At 44.0% G+C, this 18,119-nt stretch overlaps 13 protein-coding genes and 1 non-coding gene across 14 annotated transcripts; 7 read left to right on the top strand and 7 right to left on the bottom strand. All coding sequences in view use genetic code 12, as the record gives it.

Annotated features, from left to right (window-relative positions):
- Positions 1 to 866: 866 nt before the first annotated feature.
- Positions 867 to 1,961, top strand: PGUG_05490 (uncharacterized protein; the record flags this gene model as incomplete). Its single annotated transcript, XM_001482420.1, has 1 exon — positions 867 to 1,961. The coding sequence occupies one exon, from the start codon at positions 867 to 869 to the stop codon at positions 1,959 to 1,961; it is 1,095 nt and encodes a 364-aa protein (XP_001482470.2).
- A 352-nt stretch (positions 1,962 to 2,313) lies between these two features.
- Positions 2,314 to 2,751, bottom strand: RPS23A (40S ribosomal protein uS12; the record flags this gene model as incomplete). Its single annotated transcript, XM_001482421.1, has 1 exon — positions 2,314 to 2,751. One exon carries the CDS (start codon positions 2,749 to 2,751, stop codon positions 2,314 to 2,316), a length of 438 nt encoding a protein of 145 aa, XP_001482471.1.
- A 388-nt stretch (positions 2,752 to 3,139) lies between these two features.
- ANT1 (Ant1p) lies at positions 3,140 to 4,141 on the bottom strand (the record flags this gene model as incomplete). The annotated part of the gene is made up of 1 exon (XM_001482422.1): positions 3,140 to 4,141. One exon carries the CDS (start codon positions 4,139 to 4,141, stop codon positions 3,140 to 3,142), a length of 1,002 nt encoding a protein of 333 aa, XP_001482472.1.
- A 568-nt stretch (positions 4,142 to 4,709) lies between these two features.
- Positions 4,710 to 5,951, bottom strand: PGUG_05493 (uncharacterized protein; the record flags this gene model as incomplete). Its single annotated transcript, XM_001482423.1, has 1 exon — positions 4,710 to 5,951. The coding sequence occupies one exon, from the start codon at positions 5,949 to 5,951 to the stop codon at positions 4,710 to 4,712; it is 1,242 nt and encodes a 413-aa protein (XP_001482473.2).
- Positions 5,952 to 5,970: 19 nt separating this feature from the next.
- PGUG_05941 lies at positions 5,971 to 6,042 on the bottom strand. The gene has a single exon. It is a non-coding gene; the product is annotated as a tRNA-Gln (tRNA).
- A 271-nt stretch (positions 6,043 to 6,313) lies between these two features.
- DBR1 (RNA lariat debranching enzyme) lies at positions 6,314 to 7,492 on the bottom strand (the record flags this gene model as incomplete). The annotated part of the gene is made up of 1 exon (XM_001482424.1): positions 6,314 to 7,492. The coding sequence occupies one exon, from the start codon at positions 7,490 to 7,492 to the stop codon at positions 6,314 to 6,316; it is 1,179 nt and encodes a 392-aa protein (XP_001482474.2).
- A 392-nt stretch (positions 7,493 to 7,884) lies between these two features.
- On the bottom strand, positions 7,885 to 8,769 carry MCR1 (cytochrome-b5 reductase; the record flags this gene model as incomplete). The annotated part of the gene is made up of 1 exon (XM_001482425.1): positions 7,885 to 8,769. The coding sequence occupies one exon, from the start codon at positions 8,767 to 8,769 to the stop codon at positions 7,885 to 7,887; it is 885 nt and encodes a 294-aa protein (XP_001482475.2).
- A 147-nt stretch (positions 8,770 to 8,916) lies between these two features.
- PGUG_05496 (NADHX dehydratase) lies at positions 8,917 to 9,957 on the top strand (the record flags this gene model as incomplete). Its single annotated transcript, XM_001482426.1, has 1 exon — positions 8,917 to 9,957. The coding sequence occupies one exon, from the start codon at positions 8,917 to 8,919 to the stop codon at positions 9,955 to 9,957; it is 1,041 nt and encodes a 346-aa protein (XP_001482476.2).
- Positions 9,958 to 10,118: 161 nt separating this feature from the next.
- PGUG_05497 (uncharacterized protein) lies at positions 10,119 to 11,438 on the top strand (the record flags this gene model as incomplete). Its single annotated transcript, XM_001482427.1, has 1 exon — positions 10,119 to 11,438. The coding sequence occupies one exon, from the start codon at positions 10,119 to 10,121 to the stop codon at positions 11,436 to 11,438; it is 1,320 nt and encodes a 439-aa protein (XP_001482477.2).
- A 638-nt stretch (positions 11,439 to 12,076) lies between these two features.
- Positions 12,077 to 13,192, top strand: GPD2 (Gpd2p; the record flags this gene model as incomplete). Its single annotated transcript, XM_001482428.1, has 1 exon — positions 12,077 to 13,192. The coding sequence occupies one exon, from the start codon at positions 12,077 to 12,079 to the stop codon at positions 13,190 to 13,192; it is 1,116 nt and encodes a 371-aa protein (XP_001482478.1).
- A 247-nt stretch (positions 13,193 to 13,439) lies between these two features.
- Positions 13,440 to 14,510, top strand: PCD1 (8-oxo-dGTP diphosphatase; the record flags this gene model as incomplete). The annotated part of the gene is made up of 1 exon (XM_001482429.1): positions 13,440 to 14,510. One exon carries the CDS (start codon positions 13,440 to 13,442, stop codon positions 14,508 to 14,510), a length of 1,071 nt encoding a protein of 356 aa, XP_001482479.2.
- A 55-nt stretch (positions 14,511 to 14,565) lies between these two features.
- On the top strand, positions 14,566 to 15,129 carry VMA22 (Vma22p; the record flags this gene model as incomplete). Its single annotated transcript, XM_001482430.1, has 1 exon — positions 14,566 to 15,129. One exon carries the CDS (start codon positions 14,566 to 14,568, stop codon positions 15,127 to 15,129), a length of 564 nt encoding a protein of 187 aa, XP_001482480.2.
- Positions 15,130 to 15,155: 26 nt separating this feature from the next.
- Positions 15,156 to 16,400, bottom strand: SSF1 (rRNA-binding ribosome biosynthesis protein; the record flags this gene model as incomplete). Its single annotated transcript, XM_001482431.1, has 1 exon — positions 15,156 to 16,400. The coding sequence occupies one exon, from the start codon at positions 16,398 to 16,400 to the stop codon at positions 15,156 to 15,158; it is 1,245 nt and encodes a 414-aa protein (XP_001482481.2).
- Positions 16,401 to 16,673: 273 nt separating this feature from the next.
- On the top strand, positions 16,674 to 18,101 carry PGUG_05502 (RNA-dependent ATPase; the record flags this gene model as incomplete). The annotated part of the gene is made up of 1 exon (XM_001482432.1): positions 16,674 to 18,101. One exon carries the CDS (start codon positions 16,674 to 16,676, stop codon positions 18,099 to 18,101), a length of 1,428 nt encoding a protein of 475 aa, XP_001482482.2.
- Positions 18,102 to 18,119: the final 18 nt, after the last annotated feature.

Consider the following 18,119-nt stretch of genomic DNA (forward strand, 5'->3'; position numbering starts at 1 on the left):
GCGAACCGGTATAGGTGGTGTTGGTGTCTGGGTGCAACCCGGGACAGCGGACTTCAACGGTGATAGCCGTTGAAGTTGGCCCAATTATAGACGCAGGTCAATTGACGCCAGTCAATTGGTCCTGGAGGACTTAACATTCAGCAATAAAACTGTATTTGAACTATAATGATGAAAGTATAATTTTTCTTTTTTTCTGTTTTCTTGATTTCAACCCTATTGAGGTTTCAACTTCTTTCTATGCTTCAATCGTGAGGCTCCTTACCTACCCGTCCCCCTATTTCGTCCCTTCTTAGAAACTGACTAGGTGAAAGTTTTCGATACTTCCAATTCAATACCTGCATATGAATTTGCAACCGTGCAACAGTTCCATCAACCTCTACTGATCACAGTTGCCTTGTTCTTTCCATTTGCAGAGTATGTTCCGTAACTGTTGCAATCTCGAGGGACAATGATATACGACTGTGCTCTCAATTGTGTACTTTCTTTGTACTGGTAGGCATTTTCTGCTATCTCCTTGTTTCGTATTTTCTAGGTGTTTTGAGTCTTCAACTGGATTTTTGAGGGTAGTAGTTGTAAGCTAGAATTTACAATGACTGTACCCTATTTTAAGATATTTCATGAAAAGAATTTACATACTTAATTATATTTATGATATCATGATTATGAATAATTAGCATATAATTATGTGACGACGATCTCTATATAGAATGAATAATAGCTAAGAATTCTCTTTGGAATGGTCAGAGTAGGCTTCAGTCAAGATTAAAATCTCATACACCTAACTATAATATCATTCCACTGACTTTCTCTCTTCCTGCACACCATCGCACACCCCAATTTATTTCTCACAACTTTTTATCGCCAACATGGACTCTGAACACCAACATCAGCCAGACATAGACCCCGAGTTAAATAGCGGGTCTCACGAAGCATCTGACCACGGCTCCGATGACGAAAACGTGTTTTCGCTTTCGGCGCAAAAATTGGACAACAATACCGTCAAAACTACCAAAAATCACATTCGCAAACCAAGAAAAAATCATAGTCCAGCCACCATAGAACCCAGTTTGCTCAAAAATGACGAGCCAGAGGGTGAGCAGATGTCGTTTGAAGACCCCCAGGTTCGCCGCCGTCGTCTTTTGGAGGAAAAAATGGACTTAGCCATGAAGTCCAAATCGACAAGAAGAAAACGAGCTGACGAAGATGATTTGGAACGTATGCAAGATGACCGTATTGACGAGCTCAAGGACCAGATGATCAAGGCGGCCAACATGGACGTGGAAAAAAACTCGCAGGGCCAAATTGCCACCGAAAAACTCAAGCTTCTTCCCGAAGTGTCCAGCGTATTGCTGAAAGCGGATTTGGCAATTTCCATTTTGGACAACAATTTGCTTGAGGCAGTAAGATTGTGGCTTGAGCCTTTGCCTGACGCCTCCATGCCTGCGTATCAGATTCAAAAGGAACTCATACATGCGTTGACGACACTTCCTATAAAAACAGACCACCTAGTTGCCTCGGGTATAGGCAAGGTGCTCGTATTTTACCAGAGATCCAAACGTACCGAGCCACTATTGAAGCAGCTCGTTGACCGTTTAATTGGAGACTGGACAAGACCAATTCTCAACAAATCTGACTCTTATAAGGACAGAACTATTCAGTTCCACGAATACAACAGCACCAAATTTGCCAACAAATTGCCATCTTCGAGAGTACGTGCCAAGGAACCCAAGACTTTGTACGAGCAAAGTGCAGAAAGGAGAAAGAGAGCGGCTATTCCTTCGGCTAGAACATCGGCATACAAGATTGCACCTCGGGTTGACCCTAACTCGATAAGGCGTCAAAAGGGAGGAACTGACGAGCGGTTCAGAAGAATCAACCAAAAATTGACGCTGATGAACTTGAAGAGAAAGAGCAGTAAAAAGGGAGGGCCATCCATTGAGGGTAAGAATTTGGCAATGTAATATAGTAATAGAGATGAGATGAAGAAACAGAAAAAGAATAAGGAAAAGAAGAATTATCACAGGAAACTGACGTAACAGAATGAAACATCAGAAAAGACAGAACGAACCATTAGAAATATACTTCCTTAGAAAGTACCGAATGAAGTGATTGCAATCATTGAGCAGGTATTGATGATCTTAAGTGCAGTCTTCAGCTTAGGTATGATAGTGGAGAAATCAAGGAGACTTTCCAGTATACTCATTGCTGTTACCACACATCTACATCTCGTTATTATATGTAGATTAACCATGTAAACGTGCTACATCCTCTACTAATGTATGCATTACGCCCAATATACACGATGTGTTTAGCTTACGATCTTGGCTTTTCCTTCTTCTCCTTCCACAAGGCCAACAAGGAAACTCCCGAAACCTTCACGACCTTGAATCTGACACCGGGAATATCACCCTTAGCCTTACCTCTTCTACCGAAACCTGCCAACAAGACTTCGTCATTTTCATCGACAAAGTTCAAACAACCATCGTTTGGCACGAAGGCAGTGACCTTTCTACCGTTCTTGATCAATTGGACTCTGACACACTTTCTAATAGCAGAGTTTGGTTGCTTGGATTCAACACCAATTTTTTCCAAAACGATTCCCTTGGCGTGAGAAGAACCTCCAAATGGAGAAGACTTGTAAGCAGTTCCTAACAATCTGGACTTGTAAGCTTGATCAGCCCATCTGTTGTTACGACGGTGAACTCTCAACTTTCTAGCAGAGTTAAGCCCTCTTGGTTTACCCTTTCCCATGTTTAAAGATTGTCTGCGGAAAAAGAATAGTGAGGTTTTTCATGTAAATTTTCGGGGGGACCACACGACCGGGTGAAACGTGACTAGGGCGCAGCCCTCACAATGTTATATGCAGGTGAGACCACAAGGTCTAATTGAGAGAACATCCCGATTCATCTGATAAACTTAGTTGCATTCGATTTGGGAGCCATACTTCATGTTAAGAAAACTTTACATTGACATTGATCTTTATCTTGACTTGAATTGATTGACTGACAACTGCGATGAGACTTGTCTTACATGCAGGAGATAAGATCGACCTCTTGCCAGAATCGTATCTTCCACTCTTATAGTAGCAAGTAGTTTCTATAGCTGTCCCTTTCATTACAGTCTATTATCTATCTCTATCCTACTTTTTCTTTGCAATCTTCAACAACGACAAAAATACCAAGTCGATCTGGTCTTTGAACATGAATAATAAACCTTGAACAAACACTCCCTTGACCAATTGGGGAGCTATGCCCTTGTATAAGCCAGCAAGTTTCTCTGTGTGCCACAAATGGGCCAATGCATCTTGGAAATTGTCGAATTTGACATCTCCATCATCAATTTCACCGGGCTTGACATGTGACTTTTTTTGCAACATGGCCTTAGAAACAATCAATGGCTGTGTAGCGAGTGTTGCCATAGACTTGGCAATGACTCCAATACTGAAACTTTCCAAAGGACCCAAATATTCCTTGTTTGCATAAATAATTTGCTTCAATCTCTCATACGATCCATAGGTGATGGAAGGGTTGATACACAACACAAGTGACACCCTCAATCCCTTCCACAAGCCGGAGATACCGTCGTGTTCCAAGATTTCTCTTGTCAACTGCACTAAGCCCTTGTGGTGTTTATCTGTTTGTTGGTGGGTGGTGATGACACCAATTGGCATGGTGAAAAGTTGAGAAATGGCCGCAGCCAATGCTCCCAAAAACAACTCTGTGGCTGTTCCTGGTCGATGATTGGGAATGTGTTTGTTTATACGAGCGTAAACTCGTTTGACGATTGTATACCAGTAAAAATAACTGAAATTTTGCGCCGCCGAACCCAAAATTGATGAGATGAGTCCATGATACCACCCCAAAATGCCTTTCTTCTTGTATATCTGAGCCAACGCGTCCACGGTGCTCTTGTACCGCAACTGACCATCCTTTCCCTGCTTCTGGTGCCAAACACTTTCTTCGGGATCCGAGGTATCCGAAGCTATTGACGCTGTGGAGTCCGAAGGGTTCATCCCAATAGCCCTCGGTTTAACCTGAGTCTGGATCAACGTCTTGCTGAGATCTAAGGGATAAACGAGGGTATTTGCAATGGCAGACGCCAACGCTCCACTGGCTGCTTTTTCGAAAGGAGTAAGTGACATTAATCTGTGGAATAATTTGTGGTAGTTTAGGGTAATATAAATCTGTTATATTCTGTACTCTGTACTGTGTACCCTGTTGTCTGTACTCTTTACTCTGTACTCTGTTCTGTAGTCTGTAGTTTTCTACGTAATTTTCTTAAAATGATGAATGTGAAAGGATCGGCCCCGCTTATAAACAAGCAACTCTGCCGCCGTTGCGTTACCGAGGGTAAGTGAGCGGCGCGAGACACATGCGTTTCCCCACAGACGGTATGCAGGCCGCTTGGGTATGGATTTTTTGCTGTGGAAAATCACGATAAGAGAGTGGAGAGCTTCGGAATCGGTTGGTGGAGTCCACTTGAGTGGTATATCTCGTAATTGTCGATTTTGAACAGCTGCTCGGCAAGATACATCGATATGTGTTTGTCGGCTCATCGGCTCAGCGCCGGCCTGCGACCGGATCATCGGTATTGTGTGCAGGTCCGACCAACAAAACGATTCCTTTCTTCTCAATCACTTCTTCAATTACTTCTTCACTTCGTTCTTCGTTAATTCGTTCTTTTTTCAGTTTTTCTTTTTTTTTTCCTCCTCAATTTTCTGTCCACCTGTAGGCTTTCTTATCTGCTCCAAATGTCACCATCTTGGTACCCATTGCTACACATTTGACTCGGCCCTTGTGCCCATCAATGGCTGCAACTACCTGCTGTTTTTTCACATCTAAGCACCTGATGATGCCATCTTCGCCAAATGCCCACACTCCAGACGCGTGCGGTTGGCGCCAGCAAATAAGCGGCTGCGAAAACTTATCTTGGGGTGCCATTGAGTTGGTATTCGTCAAAATTTGGCCCCGGCGAACTTTGTTATCTTTTGACTCGATGGCTTCCTTTGATAAAGATACTATTATCACCCTCATAAATGGTTCCTGAGACGTTGCCACTGCTATGAGTGGTTTTGTCTTGCCCTGGGCTATACTGATACATCGTGGTGTGAAACCATTGGCCATAAACTCGGCATCGTTGAGTGAGATTTTGTACACTGGAACCATTTCTGGTACATTATTTTCCAGGTTTTCCAATGCCAAAACGTCCAAAAGCGTACTTTCCGTTCGTCCTAGAACAACTATGACACTTCCATTGTAACCACAAACGCCAATACATGTACCTGCCAACGTCAGTTTGTAGGTCGCAATTTCTTCAATTTTGTCTTTGGAAATTTTCACCAATTTGACCATTTTATCCCACCCAATGGTAACAAAGTAGCGGTTCTGATTCACCTCGGCATATCCACAGTCCACTACAAGTCCTTTGTGTAGCGCCAAATCAAATAATTTGACCAATTCATCACCTTCAAGACGACAAAGGTAAATATTTCCATTCATTCCAACAATTAAAACGTCATTTTTTCCCACGCTAACAACAGATTTGGCAACTACACCGCCCAAGAATCGTTCTTTTCGACTCAACCGATTTCCTTCATAATCATAAATTGAAATACTTCCATCGTTGCTGCTGGCGATAACCTTGTCTGTCACAATTGCGGCAGAAATAGTCAATCCTGTCACTTCTTTGAGCTTGTATTTCGTACTTGGGTACGGCGTCGACCAATTGGGAAGCTCTTGATCCACAATGGCTTGATTTGCGTCGTTTAACAGCAAATCCAGAATCTCAAAGTCTTTGGAAAATGAGACTCTATCCTGTATAATTTGATCCAACGACTCGTCGTGGCCGGTTTCGGTCGATATGGGTGATCCATGTTCTTTTTCAAACGCTTTGAGCGTTTCTAAGTAATTATTTTGCTTCAAAAAGTGGGCAACAAAACTATGGGTCGACATGATTAAAAAGAAAAAAGAAAGGTCGCACCCGGATTCGAACCGGGGTTGTTTGGATCAGAACCAAAAGTGATAACCACTACACTATGCAACCGTTTCTTGCCATTAGTGATGTAGCTGCCACTGATAGCTGAACGACCCGAAGAAAAGTCGAAGGATACAATTTCATAAATGGTATTTCACTATACTGCTTTTTATTTTAGCTCTTTAAACTATTTTCGTTGTTCGCATAAAATGTGTTTGTGAAATTACATCAAATATCTCGCAAAATTTTCATTCAAATTTTGCAATATTTCCAATTTTTGCAACCTCTAAATTTTTCATAATGAAGTGAATCTATTCTTTTCTACAATCTATCCAATTAATTAGCTCAACTCCTGAGTAGCTCTCTGACTCCTGATACCGTAGCGTTCAACATACTCTGTTGTCTGATTATTTGGATACGATTTAAGACCTGGTGCAACAGGACCTCCCGGGGCCAATTGCCTGAATTTCAAGTTTGAAGCAAGAAAATGTCTTTCCGGTTCCTGGTTAAGCCGGTGGTATTCCTTTTCTATGGCATGAGCCATTTCTTGGTGCAATTGCGGCTGTCGTTTTTCGAGATCGAGTATTTCAGTTGATGCGAATTTTGATAACGAAGGTTGGTAATTTCCAATGACTTTGTTGATTGCAATTGCTCTTTTGTCCAAGTAGAGAGCGTGGTCAGCGCTTGCTGATTTAATATTGACCACTGCGAAGAATTTTCGTTTCGGCATGCACTTGTCTAGCGCCAAAAACCGAGTTTCTTTGGCGACCGTCGACGACTCAGATTCGTCTTCCATAGAGATTTCGATCTCCTCCTCGTTCCTGTGGCCCAGACGGACCAATGCCTCGAACTTGACATGCAAATGAGCCGAGAACCAATGTCGAGGCATGAGTTTTTCCAAAAGTAGCTGGTTTACCGGACTGCCCAATTGACCCTTTTCTATGTCCAGACGGAAAAACGGCTTGGAGCGAAGAAGGCTATTGACATCGCCCCATTTCGTGATTTCCAGGGGCCAATCGTGGGAAATAAAAACGTCGATATCTTCGAGAAAAGACGCTTTGACAAACGTTTTCGGTCTAATATGGTATGCTGAGCGTAGCGTCGAGTCTGTATATGGAAGACGAGGATCTGGTTCGTTTTTGCGGAAACTGGACTCGTTATAAATACCACTAATGCCTGCTATTCGGATTCCGCGATACACAACAGCACCAAATTGGCCCAAATAAAAGATATTTTTGGCGACCCAGCCGCCATATTTCAACTCGTCCAAGTACGACGAGCACTCGTGGTTGCCCCCGACAAACACGGTTAGCACTGGAGCAGTTTTTTCCCCGGTGTAATATTTGTGAAAATCACCAAGATGTCGGTACTTGCGAGGAACACTGATGGTTTCGAGGTCTGAAAGGTTTCGGAGAGCCTGAAAGTCTCCACATATGATGAGGAGCTTGGTCTGCGCCGGAACTGCTCTGTAGATGGCATCTAGCAGGCCGTGGCAGCACCCTACAACCGCTATCTTCATGTAATGAGAGGTTGAATAATGCGAAAATGCGAAATGAAAATGTGAAATGTGGAGAAATGGAGAATGGAGAAATATGGAGGAGAGTTAAATTAATGTAGATTTAATTGAATGGTGAAATTAGTTAGCTTTACGAAATGTGACAAGAATTGAAATTTTTTTGATTTTCTTGAATTTGGTTTGATTTTACAGAATTTTGGGTTTTTGCAATTTCAAACAATCTGAGGGTTTGAATAATTTCGAGTATTACTATACTTAAGATTCTTGAGCTTTGATTTTCAGACTGTGAGTTCTTGTTTTCAAAATTCGAATTATCTATTTTCAAAAATCCGAGTTCTTACAATCTGTTTCTTGCTTTTCTGGCTTCATACATCTAGTCTACTCTTCATGCTCTATCAAAACTTGTACACGTTCTCCTTGGTGTATCCCAACTCAGCCAACACACCCGTCACTTCTCCCTGATCCGTAGGCGAAACCTTGACACCAGAAAGCGCCTTGTACAAGCCAGGAGGTCCACAAACGAAAACCTTCGAGTCCTTCGATGGACCGGGCAAATTCGATTGCAAAAATTCCTTGTCAATGTGACCAGTTTCACCCTTCCAGTTGGCCAGAGCCTTGTCGACAAAGTAGGTGATACTCACCTGGTCCTTGTGCTTTTCGGCAATATCATCCAATTCTTTCTTAATCAAGATATCTTCCTCGGTGAGGTTACCATAGAACAACTTGACCTTGGTCTTGTCTTCAGGGTTCTTGGTGATCTCGTGCAACAATTGGTACAATGGAGTGATACCAGTGCCTCCTCCAATGAGAGCAATCGATTGGAATTGGTTGGGTTCCCATTTCCACTTGACAATGGGTCCCTTGAAAGACACGGTATCGCCCTCTTTCAATCCATGGAAGTGTGTGGACATCTTACCGCCATCATACTTTTTGATAACAAAGTCAATGGTGCCCTTTTGGTCAACGTCGGAAACGGGTGTGTAAGGTCTAATGACATTGTTACCCTTGGCGGTGACGAATTTTGTCATCAAACAAGAAGCCGTGACCAAGCCGGATACATCTTCCGGGGACTTGAGTTCAAAAACGAAATGGCGAGTGTTACTACTAACATCCCACAGTTTTTTCAATTTTAAGTCGATCCATTCGTCACCACCCTTGAAAGTTTTGGCGGTGTCATTTTGGATGGAAAGGGAGGAATAATGGTAAACAAGACCAATTGAAGTGGCTGCTGCCACCACAGGCAATAATACACGAGGCTGGGTGAATCTAGCTAAAGACATCAAAAAGGTGTGGTTCGAGTGTGTGCCGGTGGGAACGGGCCGTTTTATAGGTTGCGGACGTGGGGCCAGGTGCAGGAAGGTTGCTACACCCAACGCACCACTACAAACTCCACTACTCCCCACAGTTTTTTGGAATCTTTCTTAATTATGTCAATTGCCCATAAAAGTCGCACAGAGCTTTTGACGCTTGCGAGGACGTTGGTCCAGCCATTATCGAGTCGTTTCCACAAGGGCCAAGCTGGAAAAATTGCTGTAATTGGAGGTTCGGAGGACTATACTGGAGCGCCATTTTTTGCGGCTCATTCGGCCGCCACCGTAGGTGCAGACTTGAGCCACGTTGTATGTGAGATTGGGGCCGCTACGGTCATAAAGAGCTACTCACCAGACCTTATGGTCCATCCTTATTTGCAGGAAGCTGCCCATGCTCCCAAAGCCATAGGCGACAAAGTGCGAAAAATTCCGTTGGAAAAACTTCCTGAAGCCAATGCTGAAGTGGATTCGTATGTGGACGAAAATGTCATGCCCAAAGTGCTTGCATTGCTTGAACGAATCGATGTGGTGGTGTTGGGACCGGGTTTTGGTCGCGACCATCTTATGCTTCGCACTTTGGTGAAGATACTCGAGCAGATAAAAGTGATGAATAAACCTGTTATATTGGATGCCGATGCACTCTTCTTGGTTGCCAAGGCGCCGCTGGTGGTGAAAAACTATAAGAATGCAATATTGACTCCAAATGTGGTGGAATTTGGTCGTCTCGCCGAAGCGGTTGGAGTCGATCCAAAAGCGGATTCGGCCGACGGAGCCATGCAGCTTTCGAAGGCGCTTGGCGGCGTGACCGTGGTTCGAAAAGGAGCTCAGGAAATCATTGCTCAGGAAGATTTGCATGTCGTTAGTGATGCCCCAGGACTGCCCCGCCGAGTCGGAGGTCAAGGAGATACACTCACAGGAGCCATAGCCACGTTTGTAGCATGGGCACAGAACTACCATCGCGGATTATGGGACGTTTCAACAAACCTTTCAAAACAGGAACTGAGAATTATTGCCTGTTTTGCAGCCGCCAATGTAGTGCGAGAAGCGTCCCGGTTAGCATTTGCTTCCAAACGCCGCGCCATGCAGACCAGCGACGTGCACAACCACCTTGGAGAAGCCTACGAAACATTGATCGGATCGGAGCACGGAAAGATGTGAAATAAGACATAAGAGTACATATAGGAATATATTTGATTGTGCACCGTTCACTTAGTACACCCAGTGCACCGCACTATCTCACCTTATCTCTTTTACTTGGCTTTTGCACCCCTGCACCATCTCCCCACATCTGTGCGAAATCCTCGGCATTATTCATCATCATGGATGCCAGTTGTGGTCCATCAAATGCGCTCCAGCAGCTTTCCAAGCACTCCCAGCGGGACAACAGTCTTCAGCATGAACACATGAGACACCCAGGTGGCCCTGGAGGCAACCAAGCTTTCCGAGGGACTCAATATGATGCTAATTTGAATCGTGAATTTCACCAATTTTCCGATCCTAGTTCCGGGGCAGCTTTCGAGGGTCCAAAGCATCGATTTCAGGCCCCGGCTCGTCAGACACCAAGCTGGGTTCTGGATTTTTCAAATATGTCGTTGGAGAGAAAAGAATGGGCGAGTCAGTTCAGACCGAGCCAGAATCAGAATCAAAACCAGTATCAGAACCAGAACCAAATTCAGCAGCCGATTCAAAATCAGATCCAAAATCAGAACCAGAACCAGTTTCAGAACCAATTCCAATTCCAGAATCAGTTTCAGTTTCAAAACCAATACTTGAACCAGTCTCAGAATCACCCTCAGAACCAATACTTGAACCAACCTTTCAGACTCAACATGCGCACAGATTTGTCCACTCCCTTGCAAGGACCCATCACGGAACACCAGGAAATACACAGAGACGATCATCGGCAGTTGGCATTTGACGAGCAGTTTGACCGTTTGGAGCAAGAATTGGCTCAAGCTGAAACTCATAATGAAATGGACAAAGAAGAATTTGCGCGTACAGCCGGAAGGGTCAAGGAAACCATGCTTGTAGATAACCCAGAGAGGAGTGAAGAAACCACACAAAAGTTTCAACAATCAAATTTTCTCAAACTCATGACTTCAATTCATGATCGCAGCGTTGAGATATCGGACGAAGGAGACAAATTAGTTGATAGAAGTGGTCAAGATATCCGTGAAAAACCAGAGACTGAATCCACAGGAACTACAGAAACTACAGATTCTACAAGAGAAACCAATTTGCAAGGCCCAGATTATCATGCTGCGATGCACGATACACAAGATTCGTTTTCTCTCCAACATTCACAATTGAATTCGCAACTAAATTCGCAACTAAATTCACAATCAAATTCAGAATTGCAACCAAATTCACAATTACAATCGAACCCAATTTCACAGGAATCTGTCCAGCCCCAGAACAGACTTCCCGACCCTCTTGCGCACATAAAAGATGGAGCTTTGCCTGAGTTTCTCGATCCTCTACAAGCAGCCAAAATCGTCAGTGGAAATCAAGTCAAAACTGGTGACTGGATGCCGACCGACGACGACTGGTTGGATATGACTACAAAGCAAAATAGTATCGTTAGCCAAGAATGGCAAGAGATGTATGATGATTACAGACACGACGACGACGCTCACTAAGCCGAAGAGAGTGGAGAAGAATCGGTTTTAAAAATAAAGTTTGACGATGGGTTCGGAAAAATCTCGGAAAAATTATCAAAAGAAATTTAGGTTTAGTTTGGTGTCAATCGTATTGACTTTATTTCCGGTCTGATCAACATTTTCATCTATCTTATTGATGTAGCGTGACGTCATGTTTACGTGGAGATTACGTGGCGATTACGTCGTCGTTGCGTCTTTCTATCTTATCACCATTAGGAAAAAAGGCATCGCCGCATAGTGTGCGGCGCCATTACGTAGGTGTTATGTCACCCGACCGTTGCAAGTCGGTGTTACGTCATATCGCCGAAAGGCGCTTAAGAACCGGATTTTGACATACGGTCTGGCCCTAATCCCGATGGTCGATGAACGGTAACCACCAGAACAGAAATCACTAACAACTTGTTGCGCCAACTAAATGGTTTTTCCGCCGGAGTTGTGGCCCCACCCTCGGAAATGGCGCAGTTCCGGCCGCCGATTTTTTAAATTTTTTAAATTTTTGGGCGGCAGCTGCCCTCGGAATTTACCCATTCTTTTCTTTTTGATTTCCGAGGGTGGTTATCGGACTTTTCTTTTTTCCCGCTATATAAGCAGCCACTTTCGCCATTTCGTTATCAGCAATGACTACCACTCCTTACTCTATTCCAAAGCCATTTAAAGTTTGCATTATCGGTTCCGGTAATTGGGGAACTGCTGTGGCCAAGTTGGTGGCAGAGAACACTGCAGAAAAACCACAAATCTTTGAAAAAGATGTTCAAATGTGGGTTTTTGAAGAACAAATCGAGGGTAAAAATCTTACTTCCATTATCAATGAACAACATGAAAATGTCAAATACTTGCCCGGAATCAAGCTTCCTGAAAACTTGATTGCTAATCCTGATGTGGTATCCACTGTGGAAGGCGCTGACCTTTTGGTGTTCAACATTCCTCATCAATTTCTTCCTCGTGTTTGCAAGCAATTGGTGGGTAAGGTTTCTCCAAATGCCCGTGCCATCAGTTGTCTTAAGGGTCTCGAGGTTAACTCTGAGGGATGCAAATTGTTATCCCAATCCATCACTGACACTTTGGGAATATACTGTGGTGTATTGAGTGGAGCCAACATTGCTACTGAAGTTGCCAAGGAACGTTGGTCGGAAACCACCATTGCATACTGTGTTCCTCCTGACTTCCGTGGAGCCGGTCACGACGTAGACGAATACGTTTTGAAGCAATTGTTCCACAGAACATATTTCCATGTTAGAGTGATTCAGGATGTTGCTGGTGCTTCCATAGCCGGAGCATTGAAAAATGTTGTTGCTATTGCTGCTGGTTTCGTCGAGGGTGCCGGCTGGGGAGACAATGCCAAGGCTGCGGTGATGAGAATAGGACTCAAGGAGATTATTCACTTTGCTTCTTACTACAAGAAGTTTGGAATCAAAGCTCTTGTGGACCCTCAATCCACCACATTTACCGAAGAAAGTGCCGGTGTTGCCGACTTGATCACCACCTGTTCCGGTGGTAGAAACGTCAAGGTTGCCCGTTACATGATCGAGCACAAGGTGGATGCTTGGGAAGCCGAAAAGACTTTGCTCAATGGTCAATCATCGCAAGGTATTTTGACCGCAAAAGAGGTGCACGAATTGTTGGAAAACTACGACTTGAAACAAGAGTTTCCTTTGTTCGAGGCCACATACAAGGTGATCTACGAGAACACCGATGTCAACGACTTTCCAACGGTGTTGGAAGCCGACGATTAATGTACATTAGTTATAGAGCATAGAATAGAAGAAGCAAAAAAGAAGCAAAATAAAAAGTAGAGTAAGTAACAAACACGAAAAGGTTATACATTCGAACGAATGAAACTAATTCAGTGACATCTAATAAGTTGATCTTGTTTTCTATTCTTTCGTCTCTTTCTTCTGTCGCACTCTCTACTGTCTCGCTCGCTCGCTCTGCTCGTTCGCGCGCGCTCGTTTCGCCTTCCCCACAACTATTCAATATATCATGGCCGAAATAGAAAACATAGTAAGCTACGTACCCAAATACTACCAGAATCTGCCCACGTCAGTGTGGAGCCGTCTTCCCAGTACCCGAAGGTCGGCAGTTTTCATACTTTTGTTCCTTGGAAAAATGGGTGAATTAAGAGTCATTTTGACAAAACGATCTTCTCAGCTTCGCAACTTTCCTGGCCATATATCGTTACCAGGAGGCAAGGCTGACTCGGACTCGGAAACAGAATGGCAGGTTGCTCGGCGAGAAATGGAAGAAGAAATCGGGATCAGTGCCGACAACGAAAAGCTCAAGAAGAACTTTGGGTTCAGCATTGACCATCTAAAAGTGCTTCCTTGTTATCTTTCAAGGACGTTTCTGGCGGTCCGGCCGTGTGTGGGGTTTATGAAGTTTGGCAATGATGTCCTGGAGTCGGAATTGATCCACAACTTGACATTGACTCTCAATCCTGGCGAGAGCTCTGGCATCTTTTCCTGCCCATTGCGTGACTTTCTACACCCTACAGTGGACGAGGAGCCCAGCGAGAGCATCGAGAGGCAGTCACATTCTGTCCATTGGGGCTCAATTCCGTGGAATTTGCGGTCGTATATTTTCCCACAGAAAAAGCTAAACGAGCCCACCTGGCTCCACGACATCCAGGATCTTCTGGAAGAGGACTATTCCGACGAAGACGAGATCGCCAAGCGCGAGCAGACACCCCCAACTTCAGATTCTTCAGAGAAAGCTTCGAAGAAGCAAAAACTCTCACTGTGGGGTCGGCTCGGATCTCGCCGAGACTCCGAAACTCAAGAACGCATCTACGACGTATGGGGACTCACAGCCAATATTCTCCATGATTTGGCCAAAATAACCTACGGACACGCCGGAGGAATCCAGGGCGAAGAGGAACTCATCTACAGTGTGTGGCATCATGGCAATCAGATGCGCCAAAAGGAACGATCTCCAGAAGAAGCCAAACTCATCAATGCCACTATATCCGACAATTACGGGTTCCTGGACATTCTTCCACGGCAGGAGTTCCTTCGGTTGAAGAAATTGTATCGTGGAGGAGACGTCAAGATGTAGGATAATTTATTAGATAATTCATATATTTATTTCTCAATTCATTTTCAGTGTAACTATGGGAGACGAAAAGACTGTCGAGTTGCTCGAGCTAGTGTCTCAGTATGAGCAATTGTGCAACGACAAGCTTCGAACTGACTTTATTGATGGATTTTTTACCCTTGGAAGAGCCAACTACAATTCTGGTTCCGTGAAAAAATACGGCGTAGATTCGCTAGATATGAGACCACACGAACCGGGGATAATAGTGGAGGTGGGGGATCAGATGAGCGTGAAAAAAGTAGAAAAAGAAGACAAAAATGCAAAAAAGGCACAAAATGATGGAATAATGAACGACGATAATGAATTACGTGAACTGGAAAATGACGAAAATAGTAACAAAACTACGCTTCGAAATCGAAAACGCTCCGAAAAATCCACTTCAAATACAGTCCCATCCACCAAAGAAACAAAACAACCAGAAAAACCATCTTTTAATCCACTACTTCAGTTTGGTGGCTTGGTGCCTTATCAGCTCCGCCAGAGCCAACTACACTTTACTGCTGCCATTGAGCTGGCAGTGGAACGTTACAACTTGGCGGTTCGCATAGAAAAGCTAGTTGCGGAACTTGAGTCTGTATGAGTCCAAGTAGTCAATTATCGATTATGCTAATCACTCATTTCTACATCGCTATAAAGATCCAGATCGTTTTCGTAGTCCTCAGCTCTGATTTCTGGTTTTTCATCGTCTGAATCCGAGTCTGAACCTGAGCCATCAGCATTCATATCTTCGCCATTTTTCCTCGCCAACTTTCTCTTTTTCTTTTCCTCTTTGACCTTGAGTTTCGAAGCAACGTTGGCCTGCTGCTTAGCCCGGCGCTCCGCCTTCAACTTCTGCTTCAATGCGTGCTTCTCGTTGAGCTTCTGGATATCTTTTTCGTCCTTCGAAACTTGAGAATGGTATATCGTCTTGGACGAACCTATCAAGCCTTCTTCAATCTTCATAAGCGTCATATTGATCCGAGGACCAAGCTCGGTCAACTTGATGGCCCGCTTTCTTGTGGGAGCGGTTTCGGTCTTTTCTGACTCTTTTTTCTTGGTAATAGCTTCATTGTTCTTGATCTCAACAATTGCGTCGTCTTCCACCTCGGAGTCAGACGTCACTCCGCCAACCGAATAGGGGTCAAGTAACATGTCAGCAACGTCGGTGGCCTTGGAAAGGTTGGGCAAGCTCTTTTTCAAGTTGTGGTGAGAATTGATCAATTTCTTGACGTTTCTGTTTCCGTCTACGAGCTTGGTGTTGATGGCATAATGACGAAGAGAAATCTCCTGGGTTTCTGGGTCTTTGTTGATCATAAGAACCCGCTGAATAGATGCAACGTTGGTCAGTTGGGGCTGAATGGGAGGAAAGAGGTTCTGGAACATGGTGATGAGCAATTGTTCATGCTGAGAAGCCTCTTTCACTTTGCTTTGAAACCCATTCATCACCAAAAGTGGAGGGTTGTGGAATATCTTGGAGTCTTTTCCTGCCGATTTAGGTCTCTTGAGGATCCTAGAAACGTCCTTCATCAATGAGTACGAGTTTATTTTGAATTGCAATGTTGGACCTCGAGGCATCTTTCCGAGTCTCAATGAAATGTTTCCCGATTCTTCAGACTGGTTGAAAATGAACAAATCACTAACTCCAAGTGGACCTGCCATAACCACGAAATCTTTGAGCTTATTAGACTTCCGTTCCCGAAGATTGATGGCGGTATGGGGTTGCATTACATTTCTGAAATCCTTCACTAATTGGGTCAAGGAGTGGTTTCGCAAAGACGAGCCAATCCTCAACACCATAGAACGGGGAATCTTGGCTAATTCCTCTTCGGAAACCTTTCTATGTGTTCTTTTCTTTGTTCTTCTCTTGGCCATAATTAATGAATGGAACAAGAAATGATGCGATGAGCATCGAATTTTCCAGTATATGCAGGATCACCAGAACCACCAGAATCAGCAAAAGAAGCGATTGTGGTGAAGAAAGTCAAGACTGGGAAAATAGCCGCTTAGCTCACCATATTAACACCACCAATCTTTGGGAACAACCCCTTTCTCAAATAATCGAGCTTTATCACTTTGACTCTTCTTCCTTTTCCTGGATGCAGTCTGTATCTCATAATCGCGAAAATTAACTCATCTCCATCTACCATGGCATTGAAACCCGAGAAAGTCAAGAGTTCCAAGCTGGCGAGCACAGTAGACGCGAAGCTGCTTGCGGAGAAGATCAAGAAGAATGCGTTAAAGCAGAAAAAACAGGCCCCCGTCACAGAAAAACCTGAAGAGATTGTTGAGACCACTTCGGAAGCTTCTCAAGATGTCAATTCTGAGCAACAATTCCACACTTTTCTGGAACTTAATCTAGTTCCTGAGCTCATGGAGGCGATAGAGAAGCTCAAGTATACTAAACCCACCCCTATCCAGTCCGGGGCTATTCCGCACGCTCTTGAAGGAAAAGATATCATTGGTCTTGCGCAGACAGGTTCTGGTAAAACCGCCGCATTTGCCATTCCTATATTGCAGTCACTCTGGGAGGCACAGAGGCCATACTACGCCCTAGTTTTGGCCCCCACAAGAGAGTTGGCGTACCAAATCAAGGAAACTTTTGACGCTTTGGGATCAGGAATGGGAGTGAGATCCGTGTGTATTGTAGGAGGAATGGACATGATGGACCAAGCACGAGATCTCATGAGGAAACCACACATTCTTGTGGCTACTCCAGGAAGAATCATGGACCACTTGGAAAACACAAAAGGGTTTAGTTTGAAGTCCTTACAGTACTTGGTGATGGATGAAGCAGATCGGTTGTTGGATATGGATTTTGGTCCTGCGTTGGATAAGATTCTCAAAGTGATTCCAACAAAGAGAACTACATACTTGTTCTCGGCTACAATGACCAACAAAATTGCAAAACTTCAAAGAGCTTCTTTGCACGAACCGGTAAAAGTTGCAGTTTCCAACAAGTACCAGACAGCCGATAATTTGGTACAATCTATGATGCTTGTAAGTGACGGGTACAAGAATACGTTTCTCATTCATTTATTGAACGAATTTATGGGCAAGTCTATTATCGTGTTCACAAGAACTTGTGCACACACTCAAAGATCCACACTTTTGGCACGAATTTTGGGATTTTCTGCGGTACCTCTTCATGGTCAATTGACCCAGTCTCAGCGACTCGGCTCACTCAACAAGTTCAAATCTGGCAAAGCAAACATTTTGATCGCTACAGATGTCGCAGCCAGAGGTTTAGATATACCCTCGGTAGATGTGGTTATCAACTACGATATTCCTACAGATTCCAAGGCATACATTCACCGTGTGGGAAGAACCGCCAGAGCAGGAAAATCAGGCAAGTCCATTTCGTTGGTGACTCAATACGATTTGGAAATGTATCTCCGAATCGAAAGTGTTCTTGGCTTCAAGCTACCAAAAGATCCATCTCCACCAAGAGACGTCTTGAATGCGTTGCACGTTCATGTCGATCGAGCCAGTGCCGAGGCCATCAAACAAACCAAAGACTTTCACGAGAAACGTACAAAGAAGAAGAGAGACGACAGAGACCGAGAAGAGAGATGACAACAAAAATAATCATTT

The sequence above is a fragment of the Meyerozyma guilliermondii genome, genomic scaffold (genome assembly GCF_000149425.1).
Source record: "Meyerozyma guilliermondii ATCC 6260 scaffold_7 genomic scaffold, whole genome shotgun sequence".
Lineage (NCBI taxonomy): Eukaryota > Fungi > Ascomycota > Pichiomycetes > Serinales > Debaryomycetaceae > Meyerozyma > Meyerozyma guilliermondii.